Source organism: Hemiscyllium ocellatum, chromosome 11 (genome assembly GCF_020745735.1).
Source record: "Hemiscyllium ocellatum isolate sHemOce1 chromosome 11, sHemOce1.pat.X.cur, whole genome shotgun sequence".
NCBI lineage: Eukaryota > Metazoa > Chordata > Chondrichthyes > Orectolobiformes > Hemiscylliidae > Hemiscyllium > Hemiscyllium ocellatum.
The window spans coordinates 13,778,150-13,799,536 of NC_083411.1; the positions used below are offsets into that span (position 1 = coordinate 13,778,150).

The window sequence follows — 21,387 nt, forward strand, 5'->3', positions numbered from 1 at the left end:
GGACAGACACAGCAGCATTCCCAGATTACGGTTAGCAATACTGTGGGGTACTGACTCAATGCTTCTCATCAAATATCACACCAGATTAGAAGCTACAAGACTGAAATTGATTAATCCAATTTTCTTTGAAGGTTCCCCCTTTGAATGGTCTCGCTTGATACAGCTTTAAATGCACTCAGTGCTACAGGTTCAACTTGTAAGAAGAATGCTGTGATCTATAAATTTTCTTTGTTTTCCTCTTAATAGGCCGTCCAGCCAGTCTGGTCTGCAGGGCATTCTTTGGGTACAGCTCGGTTAACCCAATAATATACTGGATGAAAGGTGAAAAATACATGGAGGAACTGGAAGACAGTCAGGTTAGGGAGAGTGATATCAGGTACACTTTATCGATTCTTATTTACAGCTGGATAATCAACAGCATGTTTAATAATTTAACTGAAGTTCGAACCATGTAACTTGAAATGAAATGGGATTTCTCTTGATTGAAATTTTACCACAGACAGGTGCTGTATAAACTAGCTCACGATGACAAGCTGGAGAATGACAATCCCCATCCCACAACATTTTCACAAATCAGACCGACTGATGAAATGGGAGAGATAATTTTTATTTTACCAGCTCTTCTACTAAGTAATGGTATTAATTGTAAATTGAACTACACACGTATTTTAATGAACAAATGTCCATGGTACAGGCAAATGTTCTTATTGCTTTTAGTGTGTATTTATCTCGTGATATTTATTCAAATGTTTTTAGTTGTGCTATTTAATTTAAAGTGCTTCAATTATTCATTAAAATCTGTATGTCCGTCATCTTAAGGATGACATCCACTAAGCAATGTGAGTTTTTGCCATGGCTTGTCATGTAACTGAGCAGGCCAATTCTAAACCCACAGACCTTTCAAATCATGGGGCAGCACTTTCCCTGAGGGTGTGGGACCAAGAGTGCAGGATATGCTTCCTTTTCGTTTCATCTCTGCCTCCACCCCACTTCAACGTTAAGCTGTTTGGACTCGAAACATGATAGAACTTGATGGACAGGTTATATCCACATTGAATGATTGACAACAGGCCCCTCCCAGTCATAAATGTCAATGCTGCCATGTGTCAAGTGTATCATAGAGTCATACAGCACAGAAACAGATCCTTTGGTCCAACTCATCCATGCCAACTAGATATCCCAATCTGACCTCGTCCCATTTGCCAGCATTTGGCCCACTTCCCTCTAAACTTTTCCTATTCATGAACCCATCCAGATACCTTTTAAGTGTGGTAATTGTACCAGTCTCCACCAAGTTGTCTGACAGCTCATTCCAGACATGCACCACCCTCTATGTGAAAAGGTTACCCCTCAGGGTTCTTTTTAAATCTTTCCCTTCTCACCTTAAACCCCTGTCCTCTAGTTTTGGTCTCCCCCACCCAGGGGACAGAGGGTGGTGATGGAGGGTTCATTCTTGTACTAGATCCCAGTGAGACGTGGGTCAGTGCTGGGTCCACTGCTTCTCATCATTTATATAAATGAAAACAGAAGGTATGGTTAGTAAATTTGCATATGGTAATGTAGCAGACAATGAAGAAGATTACCACAACATGACTTTAATCAGATGGACCAATAGGCCGTGGATTGGCAGATAGAGTTTAATTGAGATAAATGTGAAGTGTTGCATTGTGGTAAGGCAAATCAGGGCAGGACTTATACACTTAATAGTCAGGCCCTGGGGAGTGTTGATAAACAAAGAGACCTCGGAGTGCAGGTGCACAATTCCTTGACAGTAGACTCACAGGTAGAAGGGTGTTGAAGATGGCATTTGGCACGCTTGCCTTCATTGATCAGAACGTTGAGTATAGAAGTTGCAATGTTCTGTTATGGCTACACAGTACATTTGTGAGGCCACTTTTGGAATACTGTGTACAGTTCTAGTCTCCCTATAGAAGGGTGTTATTAAACTTGAGAGGGTGTAGAAAAAATTTACAAGGATGATGCTAGAACTGGAGAATTTGCATTATAGGGAGAGACTGGGGCTTTCCTCCCCAGAGCTTCAGAGACTGGGGGAGACTGTAAAGAGGTTGATAAAATCAAGAGGAGCCTTTGAAAGTGCATAAATTATTCACTTTTATTTAGTCTTGCCAAAACTTGTGACCAAAGTAATTTGATGAGTCAAGATCATTGTGGTTATGTCTCAGGGCAATTCATAGAATCACTGATATGTTATAGGGCAGAAGGAGCAGCCCACTGAGCCTGTGCTCGCTCTTTATTACCAATGACTCCAGTTTCCAATGACTCCTAGAGGAAGAGTGGTCAGCATGCCTGAAGGTTGACTTCAGGGCGGTTTGAAATTACTCTCTAGACCTCGTCACCAAGAAACTGTTAAACTGCGGGTGCCAATCTGGCAGAAAATTGTTTGGCTTGGATACCGGCATCAAATTTTGAGCAACTACTGGGGACTCTCGAAAATTGACATGGTAGGTGGATGAGAAATCCAGTGCAGACCAGCCCATTGATTCTCAACCATTTTTTGGCCACGGCCCCTCTAGGAGCTCTTCTCAGGTTCCAGGGCCCCCTTTCAAACAAGGAAACAACACAAACAGATAGACAGAAAATCATTTTTATTATTGAACAGTCTGTGGCCCCCTTCCAATGTGCCAGGGCCCCTAAGGAAGCCATATAGCCCCTGTTGAGAATGACCCCCGAAGGAGCCATCCTGTGTTTCAATACTTCCACATCAAGGCAAGTTTATTTTTAAAATTACAGATGATTTACCTTATCTTTGGAATCTTCTAGTCCTTGATAAGATTGACATCTTATTTTTATTGCTCCCACTTTTCCCATCGGATGGGGAATAATGGCCCTCCTGCAATTTTCACCATATCTTTCTGGAGATATGTGAGAACAAATAAATAACTCAAATCCACTTCCCACAATCGTGGGCATTCACTTTCTGGAGTCCGTTCTCTTTAAGATCCTCTAGCTAATGGGTAGCTCTTTCAAGCATATGAACGCCTGAGACCATTGCCCAGGTCCAGGACTCAGCCCTGAAAAGAGGAGAAAAGATGTGGCAGAGAGAATGTTGAGGTGGGGGAATCCACCATGACTGGGCCAGCACCAGGGAGAAGGTCCACCTGCCTGAAATATCCAAGAAAGTTCAGAACAGGAGCCTGGAATGGAATGAGCAGGACTAATAAGGACTAGAAGGTCACACAGTGAGGAGATTGGGATCATGTCTATCTATCTTCATCTTTGTCTTCCCCTCTCTCTCTCTCTCTCTCTGTCCTGACACAATCTATCTGTAGACCTCCATTGGATGTTTCAGTTCCAAAGATAGCCTCTAAATCTCAAACTGGGTTCTCTATTTCAAGTCTCCCCAACAAAGAGAAACTTTCTCACAGCTCCTCAGGATCTTGTTTGCTTTCAGTAAGGTCATGTTTCATTTTTCTAAATTCCAAATGGGCGCACGGCCAGCATGTCCTTCTTAAGATTAGATTAGATTACCTACAGTGTGGAAACAGGTCCTTTGGCCCAACTAGTCCACACCGACCCTCCAAAGAGTAACCCACACAGACTCATTTCCCTAACACTATAGGCAATTTAGCATGGCCAAGTCACCTGATCTGCACATCTTTGGATTGTGGGAGAAAACAAGAGCACCCGGAGGAAACCCACGCAGACACTGGGAGAATGTGTAAACTCCACACAGACATTTGCCCAAGGCTGGAATTGAACCTGGGGTCCTGGTGCTGTGAGGCAGCAGTGCTGACCACCGAGCCACCGTGCCACCCCTTTGGTAACCTCCTTACCCAGGATTGAGTGAAGTGAACCTTCTCTGAACTGTTTTAATGCAATTATGTCATTTTTCAAATAAGCGGACAGGACAGGATTGTAATATAATAGGATTTGAGTGTGATAACAGGGAGGTAAAGCTGTGCGCTGTTAGTGAAATCACCATTGGCACACAAGGTTGTGAGTAATATTTTGAAGATGGCTACCAGGAGGCCCCAAAGCTGAAAACTTGTGCTATCGTATAGTTGACTACACAGAATTGGGTGTGAAAATTATCAAATGGCAGTCACTGTGTACTTTATGAACGATTTGGAGATGCCGGTAGTGGACTGGGGTGTACAAAGCTACAAATCCCACAACACCAGGTTATGGTCCAACAGGTTTATTTGGAAGCACTAGCTTTCGGAGCGATGCTCCTTCATCAAGTGGTTGTGGAGGACACAGTTGTAAGACACAGAATTTATAGCAAAAGTTTTCAGTATGATGAGAGACAGATGAGAGTCTTAACAAACAGTCAAAGTATTTTTCAATGTATAATTTCAGTTACATCACATTGTAAATTTTTGCTATAAATTCTGTGTCTTACAATTGTGCACTCCACAACCATCTGATGGAGGAGCAGCACTCTGAAAGCTAGTCCTTCTAATTAAACCTCTTGGACTATAATCTGGTGTTGTGAAATTTGTAACTTCATACGTTATGAACAGTCACCATGAAATACTACAATAGGTTTAACCCTGAATGACGAGCAGTGTAGGAGACTGGATAGTGTTGAAGGTTGCACAGAGACTAAGGCAATGGAAAGAAGATAAAACATCATCTAAATCATGTAATATATCGAACTTTGATGACTTTGACAAAGGATTGTCTTGGTGCTGTGGGCACTATGGAAACTGAACAATGGCACAAACAGATTTGGAACCAGCTAAACAATATTTGAAGACTTGGAAATATATTCCATTCCTTAAGTATTTCTGGGTCAAAATGCTGGAACTCCATTGTTAATGGCATTGCTGATCTACCCTCACCAAATGGATGACAGCAGTTCAAAAAGGCAGCTCATCACCACCCTCTCAAAGCTAACTAGAGCTGGGCAGTAAGAGTTAATAGACAATAGACAATAGGTGCAGGAGTAGACCATTCAGCCCTTCGAGCCTGCACCGCCATTCAATATGATCATGGCTGATCATTCCTAATTATTATCGTCTTCCTGCCTTATCTCCATAACACTTGATTCCACTATCTTTGCTAGCTCTATCCAACTCTTTCTTAAATGAATCCAGAGACTGGGCCTCCACTGCCCTCTGGGGCAGAGCATTCCACACAGCCACCACTCTCTGGGTGAAGAAGTTTCTCCTCATCTCTGTCCTAAATGGTCTAACCCGTATTTTTAAGCTGTATCATCTGGTTCAGCACTCATCCATCTGTGGAAACATGTTTCCTGCTGCCAGAGTGTCCAATCCTATCATAATCTTATATGTCTCAATCAGATCCCCTCTCAGTCTTCTAAACTCAAGGGTATACAAGCCCAGTCGCTCCAGTCTTTCAGTGTAAGGTAATCCTGCCATTCCAGGAATTGACCTCGTGAACCTACGCTGCACTCCCTCAATAGCCAGAATATCTTTCCTCAAATTTGGAGACCAGAACTGCACACAGTACTCCAGGTGTGGTCTCACCAGGGCCCTGTACAGCTGCAGAAGCACCTCCTTGCTTCTATATTCAATTCCTCTTGTTATGAAGGCCAGCATGCTATTAGCATTCTTCACTACTTGCTGTACCTGCATGCTTGCCTTCATTGACTGGTGTACAAGAACACCCAGATCTCTCTGTACAGCCCCTTTACCTAAATTGATTCCATTAAGGTAGTAATCTGCCTTCCTGTTCTTGCCACCAAAGTGGATAACCATACATTTATCCCCATTAAACTGCAACTGCCATGCATCTGCCCACTCACCTAACTTGTCTAGGTCACCCTGTAATCTCCTAACATCCTCATCACATTTCATCTTGCCACCCAGCTTTGTATCATCAGTAAATTTGCTAATGTTATTGCTGATACCATTTTCTATATCATTAACATATATTGTAAAAAGCTGCGGTCCCAGCACTGATCCCTGCGGTACCCCACTGGTCACTGCCTGCCATTCCGAAATGGAGCCGTTTATCACTACTCTTTGTTTCCTATCAGCCAACCAATTTTCAATCCAATCTAGTACTTTGCCCCCAATACCATGCACCCTAATTTTACTCACTAACCTCCTGTGTGGGACTTTATCAAAAGCTTTCTGAAAGTCCAGATACACTACATCTACTGGGTCTCCATCCTCCATCTTCAGAGTTACGTCCTCAAAAAATTCCGGAAGATTAGTCAAGCATGATTTCCCCTTCATAAATCCATGCTGACTCTGTCCTATCCTGTTACTACTATCCAGATGTGCCGTAATTTCATCCTTTATAATAGACTCCAGCATCTTTCCCACCACTGAGGTCAGACTAACTGGTCTATAATTTCCTGCTTTCTCTCTCCCACCTTTCTTAAAAAGTGGTACAACATTAGCCACACTCCAATCCTCAGGAACTGACCCCGAATGTATCGAACTCTGGAAAATAATCACCAACGCATCCACGATTTCCCGAGCCACCTCCTTCAGTACCCTGGGATGTAGGCCATCAGGCCCCAGGGACTTATCAACCTTCAGACCTAACAGTCTCTCCAACACCAAATCCTGGCAAATATAGATTCCCTTAAGTTCAGGTCATTCAGTCACTGTTACCTCAGGGAGATTGCTTGTGTCTTCCCCAGTGAACACAGATCTGAAGTACCCATTTAATTCTTCTGCCATTTCTTTGTTCCCCATAATATATTCCCCTGATTCTGTCTTCAAGGGCCCAATTTTAGTCCTAACCATTTTTTTGCCTTGCACATACTTACAAAAGCTTTTACTATCCTCCTTTATATTAGTGACCAGTTTACCTTCGTACCTCATTTTGCCTCTGCGTATTTCCTTTGTAGCAATCCTCTGTTGCTCTTTAAAAGCTTCTCAGTCCTCAGTTTTCCCACTTATCTTTGCTATGTTATACTTTTTCTCTTTTACTTTATATATTTCTTAACTTCCCTCGTCAGCCATGGCCGCCCATGCCTCCTCCAGAGATCTTTCTTCCTTTTTAGAATGCACTGATCCTGCAACTTCTGCATTATACACAGAAATATCCGCCATTGTTCCTCCACTGTCATCCCTGCTAAGGTATTGCACCATTGAACTTTGGCCAGCTCCTCCCTCATAGTTCCATAGTTCCCTTTATTCAACAGAAGTACTGTCACTTCCGACTGTACCCTCTCCCTCTCAAATTGCAGATTGAAGCTTAATGTATTATGTTCACTACTTCCCAATGGCTCCTTCACTTCGAGGTCTCTAACCAATTCTGGTTCGTTACACAATACCAGATCCAGAATTGCTCTTCTCCCTGGTCGGCTTCGGCACCAGCTGCTCTAAGAATCCATCTCTGAGGCACTCCACAAAGTCTCTTCCTTGAGGTCCAATACCATCCTGATTCTCCCAGTCTACCTGCATGTTAAAATCCCCCATAACAACTGTAGTAACATCTTTGCGACAGGCCAATTTCAGCTCCTGATTCATCTTACATCCGACATCCAGACTACTGTTTGGGGGCCTGTGGATGACTCCCAAGAGGGTCTTTTTACCCTTAGTATTTCGCAGCTCTATCCACACTGACTCGATATCCCCTGACTCTAGGTCCCCCAGCAACATCCATATCCCATGAGTGAATGGATTAAAAAAATTGAAATATTCAATCCAGTTTACAGTTACCAGAAAATAAACTGATTGCCTGTTTTGTTCCAAATTATCGTAAGGACAAAGCAGAAAGACTGGGGCTTTTTTCCATTGGAGAGTAGGAGGTTGAGCGGTGACCTTATCGAAGTTTATTAAATAATTAGGGGTGTAGATAGGGTTAATGGTAATTGTAAAGGGGGTACATGTTTAAGGTGAGAGGACAGAGATTTAAAAAAGACATGAGGGTCAAATTTTTTTACACAAAGGTGGTTCACATAGGGAATGAACTTCCTGAGGAAGTGGTGAATGTGAGTACAATTACAACATTTTAAAAGACACTTGGATTAATGCATGAGCAGAAGAGTTTTGGAGGGGTATGGACCAGGAGAAGGCAGGTGGGACTGGTCTAGCTTGGGATTATGTTCGGCGTCAACTGGTTAGACCGAAGGGTCTATTTCTGGTATGACTCTTTGATTCCATTTAGACATGACAGGAGTTTGTACAGAACCTCAGCTAAGCTGTGGCTGCACTGAAATCTTGTAAGGCAGATTAAGTGTTGCATTATCACTGACCTCTGCAGAAACTAAAGTCAAAGGTTCATTTGTGACAAGGTGCAGCCTGAATCAAGCACTCTATATCCCAGCAGTTGATCCTTCAGAGCGACCTGTGCATATATACCAATGTCATATAGCTGGCTCAAACAGAAAGACAAAGTTTGCCGTTACAAATCCAATTACTGTCATTTCACTATTGATTTCACAGTGTGGCTTGACAGGCAAGCAGCTGTAGGCAGGATGCCCTGGAACCTCAAAGCAGAGGGAAGCAAGGCTGAGTGCCCAGGTTTGGGACTGATCCCCATGACATTACAACGTACAATCTACCCATACCTGAGGAGGTTTTTGTTAATAGTTAATAATTGTGCATTATCAATCGCAAGGTTATTCCTGTTGTCCTTCATTTTGGGTCTGAGCAATTATCACCTATTAGTCGAAGAATTGAGCCCGCGAGTCATGCGATATGTTACAAATTGTGAGCCAGTCTGCTTATCTCAGTACATTCCTTCAAATGCACAAGGGGGAGCAGAGGATACATCACCGTAAATATCTAGTTTAATCCCCTCCGTCAGTTTTAAGTATCACATCAAAAACTGTATCATCAACTGTGACTTTATCACAGTGTGTGCACAGTAACCTTAGATAAGGTTTGAAAGACGGGCTTTGTCTGCTGGTTCAGGTTGAAGAGCACCAAAGGAGTTCGCTTCGTCTACATTTATTCCTCAACCGGTGCAGCCAAAATAAATCTAGTGGTCATTTCGGTTTCTGTTTACCGGAGGTTATTGTGTCCAAATTAACTGTCCTATTTGTTAATGCATGACAGTGGTTTAAAAGTAACTTGCTCATGATGGAGCATTTTGGGGATTGTTTGGGGATATTAAAAGTACTAAATTACAAACTCCCCTTTTCTTCAAGTGGGGCTATGAATTGAGGGAAGTTTAGAAAGAAAGAATTGCATTCATATTGCGCCATTCACAGCAAATGGACTTTACAGCAAATGATGTGCGTTTGGATTTCTGATAACATCAGAGACAATGGGACAGTGCTGAAGTCTCTGAGCTGGTAATCTCAGGCTCTAGTTGGTAATCTCAAGGTTCGAGCTGGTGATATGGTTTCAAATCCCACCACAGTGGCTGGTTTAATTAATGGATCTATAATTGAAAGCTAATATGGTGGTCGTCAACAATTGTTCTACAAAGCCATTAAGTCCACTGTATTTTTAGGGAAGGAAACTTACCATCCTTACCCAGTCTGGCCCGTGGTAATGTTGTTTCTGAACTGCCCTCATGAAATGGTTACATAAGTTGCTCAGTTCAAGAACAGTGAGGGATGAGCAATATGTGCTGATCTGTGATGCCCACATCCACTGAAATATTTCCATTTTTTAATGTTAAAACATGGCACCCAATTTTTAATACAAGCTTCCACTTGGAGGGATTGAGCTAAAGACCAAATCTCTTGTATTATGTTCATCGCGTATTGGTCAGCCAATTTGTAGAGAACTCAGCATGTGAGTACCATGGGATCTTTTATGGCATCCTGGGAGGGCCAAAGCAAATAGTCTCCCATCACAAAGGGCCATCAACGCTGCACAAGTCTTTGATGTATCCTGATCTCCACAATCTGCTGACTCAGAAGCTAAGTGCTAGCACTCAGCTCAGGTTGAGGATGTTAATTCAGTGATTACACCAAGCGACTGTTTAAAACTAACAGATTTGCCAAATATTTAACCGTATAACCAATGTCAAATGACACATCACCGAAGCAGGAATGAATTGCATTCCTACCCCTGCAGTGTCCTTCCTATCGGCCAGCTAAAGATCAGCATTACCAGTGAACCTGGAAAAATACTTACTTGAAGAATTAAGCCTGTGATGGGCAAAGGGTCTGGAATCTCCTGTTCTGAAAGAATGAGGCAAGGAGATCCCATAATAATTTCTAAATGAAAGAGAAGGTGTAAGATCCAGGAGCAGGAGTAGGCCATTCAGCCCCTCAAGCCTGCTCCACCATTTAATAAAGGCATGGCTGATCTCATCTTCACCTGAATTCCACTTTCCTACCTGCGATCCATAACCCTATTACTTTCAGTACTTATTTTGTAATTATCTCTCTGCCTCAATTAATTAGATTATAGGTCATCCCCTTCACTTATTATTCAGCTGTTGATACTTTACTCACACTGTCTGACACTTTTGATCATTGGTTGAGACTTATTCAGCCTATTGGCACTCCACTCACAGTATTTGTTTGAATTTTTGACCTCCCTGCTCTTTGATCTCTCTCTGCCTATAAACTATGTGCCTGTATGTTTTTCCTCATTTCACCTGATGAAGGAGCAGCAGTCAGAAAGCTTGTGATTTGAAATAAACCTGTTGAACTATAACCTGGTGTTGTGTGACTTCTGACCTTATTAAAAATTGGTCTATCTCCTCCTTAGAGTTACTCAATGCCTCAGTATCCAAGAATTAGATAAATACTTGAAGGAGAATGTAAATGTACACAACTACAGAAAAGATCAAGGGATTGGGACTGAGAGATAGGATCTATTTGGAAGAAAATAGGCTTAATAAGTGAGAGTCAACATGATCTTGTGCAGGGAAGGTCATGTCTTACCAATTTAATAGAATTCTTTGAGGAAGTTACAAAGTTGATTGATGGGGGAAGGGCTGTGGATGTCAGAAACATGGATTTCAGTAAGGTGTTTGATAAGGTTTCGCATGGTCTATTGATGGAGAAAGTGAAGTCACATGGGGTCCAGTGTGTACTAGCTAGATGGATAGATGGCTGGGCAACAGGAGACAGCGGGTAATAGTGGAAGGGAGTTTCTCAAAATGGAGAGATGTGACCAGTGGTGTTCCCCAGGGATCTGTGTTGGGAACCACTGTTGTTTGTGATCTGGAGGTCAAAAGTGCTGCATTGAGACAGATAGATTAATGGGCAGGGAGCAGAGGGATACAGATCCTTAGAAAATAGGCAACAGGTTTAGATAAAGGATCTGGATCGGCGCAGGCTTCGAGGGCCGAAGAGCCTGTTCCTGTGCTGTAATTTGCTTTGTTCTTTGATCATTCATTTCAATGATCAGACAGTGAAGCATCTACCTTGTGGGCATTCACTCCTGTCAGTCGAAATGTCCTTCACTTGCAGCATAAGTGCAGAAAACACTCCATCTGTAACCCTCACTCAATACAACTGAGTTAAAAAAGGTGACAATAGATGTGGGAAGTGATTTGATAATCTTGTGGTATTGACAGTAATATGACTTTTTGTTTCTATAATGCAGTCCTTCCAAACACTTATATGAACCTAAACACATGTGGATTCAAATTAATTCTGAAAACTAACTACTGAGATGGAAATCTTCCCAGATTGAGATTAATCTGAATGGAATCATAGCATTTTGCAGTACAGAAGGAGGCCATTTATCCCATCGTGTCTGCACCAGCTTCAGAAAGAGCCACACAGCTGGTCCCACTATCCAGCCCTTTTCTCTGTAACCCTATAAATTCATCACTTTCAAATATATATCCAGCTCTCACTTGATACATCATATGGAACCCAATTTCACCGCTCTCCCAGGCAGTGCATTCCAAATCCTAACAACTCTCTGAGTTACAAAGTTTCTCCTCATCACACTCCAAGCTCTCTCATTAACAATTTTGAAATTGTGACCCCCTAGTTACTGACATACCATCTCGTCGAAGCAAAATATCCTTCTTTATCCTGTCAGAATTGTTCATAATTTTGAATGCCTCAACAAAGTCACGTCTTAATCTTCCCTGCTCTTAAGTTCATTAAATATAAATCCTAACACCAAGAGACCCACAAGTGGGTTTAAATTGACTCAATTACTCAAGAAGTCATAGAGATGCAAGATGTGGAAAACAATGCCCTCAGAAATGGAGGGTCAGCAATTCTGCTTGTTTGCTTAAAGCAGAGAAGAAGATTGCTGATTGCTGTTGTTCTGACTTATGCTCAGCACATCCACATAAAGTGATTGATGACATTAGGTGGGATAATATTCAGCTCTCTGACACTTCTGTTCCTCAGATTAATTTCAAAACTGAAGACTTTTGGTTATTTTTTCTTTTTGCTCTCTTCCCTGTGACTAGAACTCTGTTTCTTTAAAAAATATTGCAATACGGAACATGCAGTAAGCTTGAATCATAGCATCATACAACAGGGAACAGACCCTTCAATCTAACTCATAGGCGCCAGCAACACACCCTAAACTGACCTAGTTCCATTTGCCAGCATTTGGCCAGGATCCTCTAAACCTTTCCTATTCCTATACCCATGTTGTAATCGTACTTGCCTCCACCACGTACTCTGGCAGCTCGTTCTATACCACCCTCTGTGTGAAAAAGTTGTCACTTAGATCCCTTTAAAAAATTTGCTCCTCACCTTCAACCTCTGCCCTCTAGTTTGGTATCCTACCCTAGGAAAAAAAGCTTAGTTATTTACCCTATCCACGCCCCTCATGATTTTATAAACCTCTATAAGGTCACCCCTCAGCCCCTGCTGCTCCAGGGAAAACAGCCCCAGCCTGTTCAGCCTCTCCCTATAGTTCAAATCCCACCCTGGCAACTTTATTGTAAATCTTTTCTGAACCCTTTGAAGTTTCACAACATCCTTTCTATAGGAGGAAAACCAGAGTTGCATGCAGTATTGCAAAAGTGGCTTAATCAATGTCCTGTACAGCCGCAACATGATCTCCCAACTCCTATACTCAATGCTATGACCAATAAAGGCAAGTGTACTAAATGCCTTGTTTACAATCCTATCTACCTGAGACTTCATTTTCAAGGAACCTCTACTCCAAGGTCTCTTTTTCAGTAATTTGAATTCAAATTTCACCATTTACAATGGAGCAGGGGGTGGGTTTCAAAGCCATGTCCCCAGAATGTTTACGTGGGCTTTTGGATTAAGTAAAAGGTAATTTCACGGTGGTGCAAGCATCCCACCGGGTGTTGTCTCATGAGAGATAGATGACTAGTGATGGTTAAACCTGAGGGTCATCACATCTCAGGCAAGTGGAAGATCGTGAAGGTGGTAACCTTCAGTCAAGTGAGCCAGAACAGAAATTGACCTCACGCTGCTGATATCACTGTGTATTGCAGACCAACCGTGCAGTCAACTGAGCTCCTCCTCCAGTGACATTGCTGTGATGTCACCACCTTGTCCATGTTGTTAGCATGGATAAAGGTATCCCTGTTTCATGGCCATTTTTCACAATGATTCTTCTCAGATAAATGTGAACTGAAAACAGATTGTCTGATAGAATGGTACCTTGGTCAAATATGCGCTACCAACTGTGAAGCACAAACCTATTCTAAGCTTAAAAGATATCGTCCTTGTGTGGAATTGCACTGGCATTTTGCAAATTCGCTTCTGCTGGGGACTATAAAATTCAGATATCAAATGTAGATTCAAGCAGCAGATGTTGTTCTATTTGTTTGCTACAGTTGCAAAGTACAAATACGCAAACATTTATTTGACTGCATTGCACCATTTTCAAATCAAAGTAACATTCATTAAAGTTTCATGTATATAAAATAAACATGCCCTGCTGAGTGATGGGAATAAACAGTACTGATATCTCATTCAGGAGAAAATCTAATATACACTTTTGAGCTTCTAAACCTTTCTTGCTGGCAAGCTGTCAGTCATGTTAAATTGTGCACTCTGCACATGGAGCTAATTATTGTACATCACCCATTCATTAACATGCAAATTGGTTTGTATTTCAAATGCGCCCTTTGGAACACAGAGCAACGAGCTCACGTCATATAGGCTGTTGTCAGTCTGATTTTGTTCAGCATTTGTTCACTGTGCTGTCGGGGGTATCAGCTGCTAAGAGACATAGCAGGGTAGACATCAAATGGAGACAATATGGAGGAAGGGATGGCTTGAAGTAATTGGTCTGGGAGCATATCAGCTTTGCAGTTGTGATCACCTCCATTGATTTATCAAGTCTCTCAAGCAATAGAATTGTCCTCCATAATCCCTCCTCCTACACTTGGCAAGGGTGGAGATGGGAACAGATAGAGAACAGAAGTGAAGATGGAGTCATGGTCAACTGTTCTCTCTGCACCATGAGTAATAACAATAACATCTCCCACTTTTGACCTATTTCATCCCCGATTTTCATTACTCCAATATTGTCGGCTGTGTCTTCCACTGCCAAGGTCCTACATTCTGAAATTCTCTTCATTTAACACTCGACCCTTCCAATTCCCTCTCCTTCTCTAAGACGTTTCTTTAAGTCATTGTTTGATTGTACAGACATTGAAGTGAAGCACCTTGGGGCATCATACAGTGTTAAGACCACTATATCAATACAAATTGTTGCTGGTGTACAAATGTTCTCTACAAATACCTACCCTATTTAGAAAACAGCACAGATTATTTTGGTCCTTTATTAACAATGTTTTCATTCAATTAGCACCATACAGGATGAAAATTAAGAACAAGGTATTCCAAAACTATATTGTTATGTATTAATCATTTTTAATTAAACTGGTTCGGTGCTCTATTTAAACAATAATAGTACACAATAATTTTTTAGCTTTTTAATCAATATTATTTTGCACCAGGGTCCCCAGTTCCTAATGCCGTAATATATATTTCCCCAACCCCCATGGTTTCCTTTGAAAGAGCAGTGGATATTGTTTGTAAGTTCTCTTGTAATTTTGACCATCCAAAGTTCGACAGAAGAAAAATGCATAGGATAAGTCTTATAAGAGAAATTCCAAACTCTAATATGGGCACATAAGGAATAAGAGTGGTTAAAGCATGAATAAGGCTGATCAGGGACCATAAAGGGGATTTACAAATGGAGGCAGGCAGCATAGCTGAGGTATTATAGAGTCACAGAGTAATAAAGCGCAGAAACAGACCCTTTGGTCCAACTCATCCGTGCTGACTAAGTTTTCCTAACTAAAACGAGTCCCATTTGCCTGCAGTTTGGTCCATGTCCGTCAAAATCTTTCCTGCTCACTTACCTGTTCACATGTCATTTAAATGATATAACTGCACCTGCTGCGAATTCCCCAGCACCATTGCCAGGGCCCTCGACCAGGTCTGACCCATCTCCCACACTTCCACCCTCAACTCCTCTCTTTCCTCCGGCATTAGCAATCAGGTTCCCCTCATCCTTACCTACTATCCCACCAAAATCCACACCCAGAAGATCATCAGCCGCCATTTCCAGCGAGATGCCATTTTAACATACCACCCTGTTCCCTGGCCAACATCTCTGTCTAAGGCTAGCTGCAGTGCTCCAGCGAAGCTCAGTGCAAGCTGGAAGAACAACATCTCATTTTTCACTTGGGGACCCTGCAACCCTCTGGATTCAATATCGAGTTCAATAATTTTAAGGCCTGGACTATCTCAAGTCCCAGCCCCCTACCACACACACCAGGCCCTGTTATCAAGTAGTCTGCTATTACACACAACTCTTTTTAGATTAAATGTCCTGCAGTGTGGAAACAGGCCATTCAGTCCAACAAGTGCACACTGACCCTCTGAAGAGTAACCTACCCCCCTCTGACTAATGTACCTAACACTAAGGGCAATTTAGGAAGGCCAATCCACCTGACCTGCACATCTTTTGGTTTATGGGAGTAAACTGGAGTACCCGGAGGAAACCCACGCAGACATGGGGAGAATGTGCTAACTCCACACAGACAGTCGCCTGAGGCTGGAATCAAACCCAGGTCCCTGGCACTGTGAGGCTGCAGTGCTATCCACTGGGCCATCCTGCTGCCCATTTTATCCACTCACAGTCTCCATTAACATCTATTCACCCTCCCAGCCAGATCATTATCCACTCCTTTGTCTGTCCAACTGTTCTTCTCTCTCCTTGAGCTATCTCCCCACCTATCACTTACTCCTTACCCTCTCTCCCGCACTATCTTTTGCACATAAATCGATATTTTCCCAGCTGCCATTAGTTCTGAGTAAAAAATGAGGTCTGCAGATGCTGGAGATCACAGCTGAAAATGTGTTGCTGGTTAAAGCACAGCAGGTTAGGCAGCATCTCAGGAATAGGTAATTCGACATTTCGAGCATAAGCCCTTCCTGATGAAGGGCTTATGCTCAAAACATCGAATTACCTATTCCTGAGATGCTACCTAACCTGCTGTGCTTTAACCAGCAACACATTTTCAGCCATTAGTTCTGAGGAAGGGTCACCGGACCTGAAACGTTAATTTTGATTTCTCTTCACAGATGCTACCAGACCTGCTAAGCGTTTTCAGCAACCTCTGTTTTTGTACCTTTTTAACCACCCTCTCTACTTATGATGCAACTTGCAAAGAATTATGAATCTAAACCCCTAGATTTCTCTGTTCTACAACACTACCCAGGGCCCTACCATTAACTGTATAAGTCAAACCCTTGTTTGTTTTGCCAAAATGCAATACCTTGCATTCATCCAAATTAAACTCCAACTGTTACTGCTCAGCCCATTGACCCAATTGATCAAGATCTTCACTCTCCACTATGCCACTAATTTTGGTGTCATCCGCTAACTTTCTAACCATGCCTCCTAAATTCTCATGCAAGTTGTATATTTTAATAACAAGCAAAAGTGGACCCAGTACTGATCCCTGTGGAACACTGCTGGTCACAAGTCTCCAGTTTGAAACGCTACCCTCCTCCACCATCCTCTGTATCCTACAATCAAACCAATGTTGTATCCCATTGGCAAGCTTACTCCGAATCTAGCATTACTAATTAATCTTCCACGCGGAACTTTGTCAAAGGCTTTACTAATGTATTAAATGAATACTTAGCATCTGTCTTTACAAAATAAGAAATTGCTGCACAGGCCATGGTGACAGGGAGAAACTCTTTCACGAGAAGGGCTCAAAGTTTACAAGGAAGATGTCTTCAATAGATCGTTGTCACTTAAAATTAACAAGGCACTGGGACCGGATGCAATGCATTCGAGCAATTTGATGGAAGTCAGGATGGAAATTGCGAAGGCACTATCTGTAATTAAGTCTTCACTGAATCCCAGAGAGGTGCCAGAAGACTGGAGAACTGCCAACATTATTGCCTTGTTCATAAAGGGTTGGAAGGACAATCCTAGAATTGCTAATCAATGTTTAATTTCAGGAGTGGGGAGAATTTCTAAAACAATTATTCTGAAGAGAATCACTGGTCATGTAGGTTGATGAGGAAGAGTCAGTACAGATTTTTAAAGGGAAATTGTGTTTGACAAACTTGCTGGAGTTTTATTTTGTAGAGGTAGCAGAAAGGGTTGATGAGTATAACATCAACCATGAGTATAACCATGATGTGGTTTAGATGGATTTCCAGAGGCATTTGATACAATGGGTGGAACGTTGGAGATCACGGTAAAAAAGGACATTGGAAATACGGATACAAAATTGACTGAGTGATAGAAAACTGAGAGTAAAGGTTAATGAGCTTGAGGAAGATTTTAGATTAGATTACTTACAGTGTGGAAACAGGCCCTTCAGCCCAGGTCCACACAGACCCTCCGAAGAGGCACCACCCAGACCCATTCCCCTACATTTACCCCTTCACCTAACAATTTGGGCAATTTAGCATGGCCAATTCACCTAACCTGCACATCTTTGGACTGTGAGAAGAAACCAGAGCACACCTGCGCAGACACAGGGAGATTGTGCAAACTCCACACACACAGTTGCCTGAGGTGGGAATTGAACGTGGGTCTCTGGCGCTGTGAGGCAGCAGTGTTAACCACTGTGCCACCGTGTAATGGCAATCCCCACGGAAGGCCAAGAGGACACTTGCTTTCGTGTGTGTGTGTGTGTGTGTGTGTGTAAATGATCTGCATCTTGGTTTTGCGGGAGGCACTTTCTAAGTTTGTGCATGACACTAAACTTGGAAGATTTGTGAACTAACTGAAGGTAGTGTGGAATTCCAAAAGGACTTTGACAATTTGGTAAAGTAGATGGATAGGTGACAGATGCAGTTCAATGCAGAGAAGTGTGAGGTGATGCATTTTGGTCAGAAGAACATTTAAAGACAATCCAAAATAAGGAGTATAATTCTATTAAAGAGGTTCAGATGCAAGGGATTGATGTCTAAATATGCACAGATCATTGAATGTGGCAGGATAGATGATGCAGAGTAAATAAAGCACACAGTGTGCTCAGCTTTACTAATAGGAGCATGGAATACAAGACACTTTGTTAGAGCTAAGCTGGAACATTGTGTACTGTTGTGGACATCATATTATTGGAAAGATGCAAATGCATTGGAGAGAGTGTCAAAGCAATGTTTTAGAACGGTTCCAAGAATGAGGAATTTCACCTTGAAGATGGATTGAAGAAGTTAGGACTGTTCTCCCTAGGGGGAAAACGATATCTGATTGAGGTTTTTGAAGTCATGAACAGGCAGGGCACAGTAGATCAGACGAAGCTATTTCTACTTGTGAAAGAAACAATAACAAGACAGCATGGAATTAAAGTGATGTGCAAATGAAGCAATGTTGAATTGAAAGTAAAATCCTTTTCACACAATTATTAGGATATGGAATGCACTGACTGAAAATATGCAAAGAGTTTCAATTGAGGCATTCAAGAGGGCATTGGATAGAATTGCAGGGGTGTGAGGAAGTGACAGGGGATTAGTAGATAATACAGCCAATCTGAGTTGGATGACCTCCTTTTAAACCATAATAATTCTGTGTTCTATAATAGTTGCTATTTTTTAAATTTTCGATGTTTAGTGAGCAGACACCACATGTGGTGAACATGTATAGGCCAACACTGGGCAATGATTCAACCATTGTCAAACCCAGTGAAATTTCTACATGAGTCCCTGTGGTCTTTGTGGCAGTGAAGTTTGATACATGTCTTCTTGGTAACTCTTGTGTCCAACTTTATCCCGTTGTCACACAGTTTAACATAGGACAAAAGCAAGGGAATTAACTCTGCAAAATCTTCACATCATCAATCTTGACACCTGATCAAGTTTTAATAAGGCAGACATCATTTACCGCTGTTGACAACACCACGTGTGTGACTTATTTCACCTTGACAGCTCCCTGTTGACATCTTTCACCGGTGCACTCTCCGCATGACATGCTAAATTATTCCTTCAATTTGTCAAGTCACACAAAATATACTTACTGCATATCCGTCTGTCAAGAGACTGGAGCTCTGGCATTTTTAGGTATATAGTGACACTTCTGAATAATGTCCTTTTTCTGCCGAACTTCTAATTTCTTTATTAATTCTATACATCAAATGGAAACCCTGCATTGCATGGCTTGTTCAAGCCTTTACCAGAGTTGTAATTTGTTGTTCTGTTTTGCCTGTGGAGTTCATTGAGGCTCACTGCGAAAATGTGACTGAAAGAAAAACTAGCATTTCTAACTCACCTCTTTGTGACAGCGTGTATCTAAGCTGAACCAGCCGACTGTATTTGCTGTCAAATGGCAAATCCACATTGGAATGTTACCGGAGCTTAAAGTCTCAAGCAATGAGGACAGATTTATTCCCTCAAGTATAAATGTTTGAAAGTTGACCAGAATGAAGCATTTACAATTTTAAAAAGATTCAAGAAGGTGGCAATTGAGAACCTATTTTACGATAGGAGTTAAGGAACCCAGTTTCATAACTGGAGCTGGGCCATGTCGGGTAGCACAGTGGCCCAGTATTCGGCACTGCTGCCCCAAAACACCAGGGACCCGGGTTTGATTCCATTCTCGGGTCACTGTCCATGTGGAGTTTGTGCATTCTCCCCGAGTCTACATGGATTTCCTCTGGGTGTTCTGGTTTCTTTCCACAGTCCAAGGATGTGCAGGTTAGCTGGATCAGCCATGCTGAATTGTTCTGTAGTGTCCAGGGATGTGGAGGTGAGGTGGATTAGTCATGGAAAATGCAGGGTTGTGGGAATAGGTTAGGGGCTGGTCTAGTTGGGATGCTATTTGGACGGTGAGTGTGGACTCGACAGGCTGAATGGCCTGCTTCCACACTGTAGGAATTCTATGATACTACCTTTTCTGGAAGGCAGCAGGAAGAGGACTCGGCCTAGAGACAGTTGGATGACATGTGTCAGGGAGTAGTTACAGATGGATTGCAGTGGTCATGTCAGCATGATGTAAGACAAGCACAGCATCCCATAACAGCAGATCTCCTGTTCAGGTGGAGCTACAACAGAGGATATATAGGAGGCATGAAATCAACACTGGTTAATAGAGTTAAGATAGCGATCAACTATGATTTAACCAAATGGTGGAACAGGCTGGAGGGGCTGAATGGCGTCCATCTCCTGATTCTTTGTGGAAATCCTGCTCGAGGTATGATTGCAGGAGTTGTCAGATGATTCAAATTGCGACCAATTCATGGACCATTTCGAATGTGCAGTCAACAGCAATGTCAGTTTTAATTAACTACTGCACGCTGTGAGTTAAAGGTTATAGCTCTCCCTGGAGGATGCAGAACTCACGAGATGTGTATACACAATGCAAGGGTCACAGCCTCATTTCCACTGATAGTGAGCTGCGGATTAACTTCAATCACAGTGCACTGCAGTGATGTGACTTATTTAATTCAAGGCCACCCATCATTGGGAATGAAACATGCCTTCTACCCAGGAAATATCGGCTCAATTTACTGAAATTCATATGAAATATTCCAAATATTTATAACAGGTTGCATCGCCCCCACCACACATTCTTTTTTATAAAGAAGCAAGTTTTCATTTTCTCATATATGATTTATTGAACAGCTTTTGAAATGCTGAGCAGTTTTTGCCAGTGAAGGGTATGGGAGTATATGACAAAAATACTGCATTTCTGGGGCTCTGACCTGACTTCACTGAGGGCCAGCAGTCACCAGGATTGGTTAAGGAGGTGAAGGATTAAATTTAAAATCCCTACAATACGTATGCAGGCCATTCAGCCTATCGAATCCACACTGACCCTTTCAAGAGCATCCCACCCAGACCCACTCCCCTGTATTTCCCCTGGCTAACTCAGCTAGCCTGCACAGCCCTGGACACTGTGGGCAATTTAGCATGACCAATCCACCTAAACTGCACGTCATTGGACTGTAGGAGGAAACTGGAGCGCCTGAAGGAAACCCACGTAGAACGTGCAAACTCCACACAGACAGTGGTCCAAGGTTGGAACGGAACCCGGGTCTCTGGCACTCTGAGGCAGCAGTGTTAGCCACTGAGCCACTGTGCTGCCCCATCAACTTGCATTAATGTTGCACCCCTCACTGCCAGTGATCGCAGTGAGTGGCAATGCCATTTGT

The 21,387-nt window shown here is 42.4% G+C and overlaps 1 protein-coding gene across 1 annotated transcript in view; it reads left to right on the plus strand.

Annotated features, from left to right (window-relative positions):
- Positions 1-21,387, plus strand: part of il1rapl2 (interleukin 1 receptor accessory protein-like 2) — a 496,025-nt gene that overhangs the window by 417,644 nt on the left and 56,994 nt on the right. Inside the window, exon 6 of the mRNA XM_060832313.1 lies at positions 247-376. Coding sequence (XP_060688296.1) covers positions 247-376 — 130 coding nt within the window. The remainder of the gene's footprint in view (positions 1-246; positions 377-21,387) is intronic.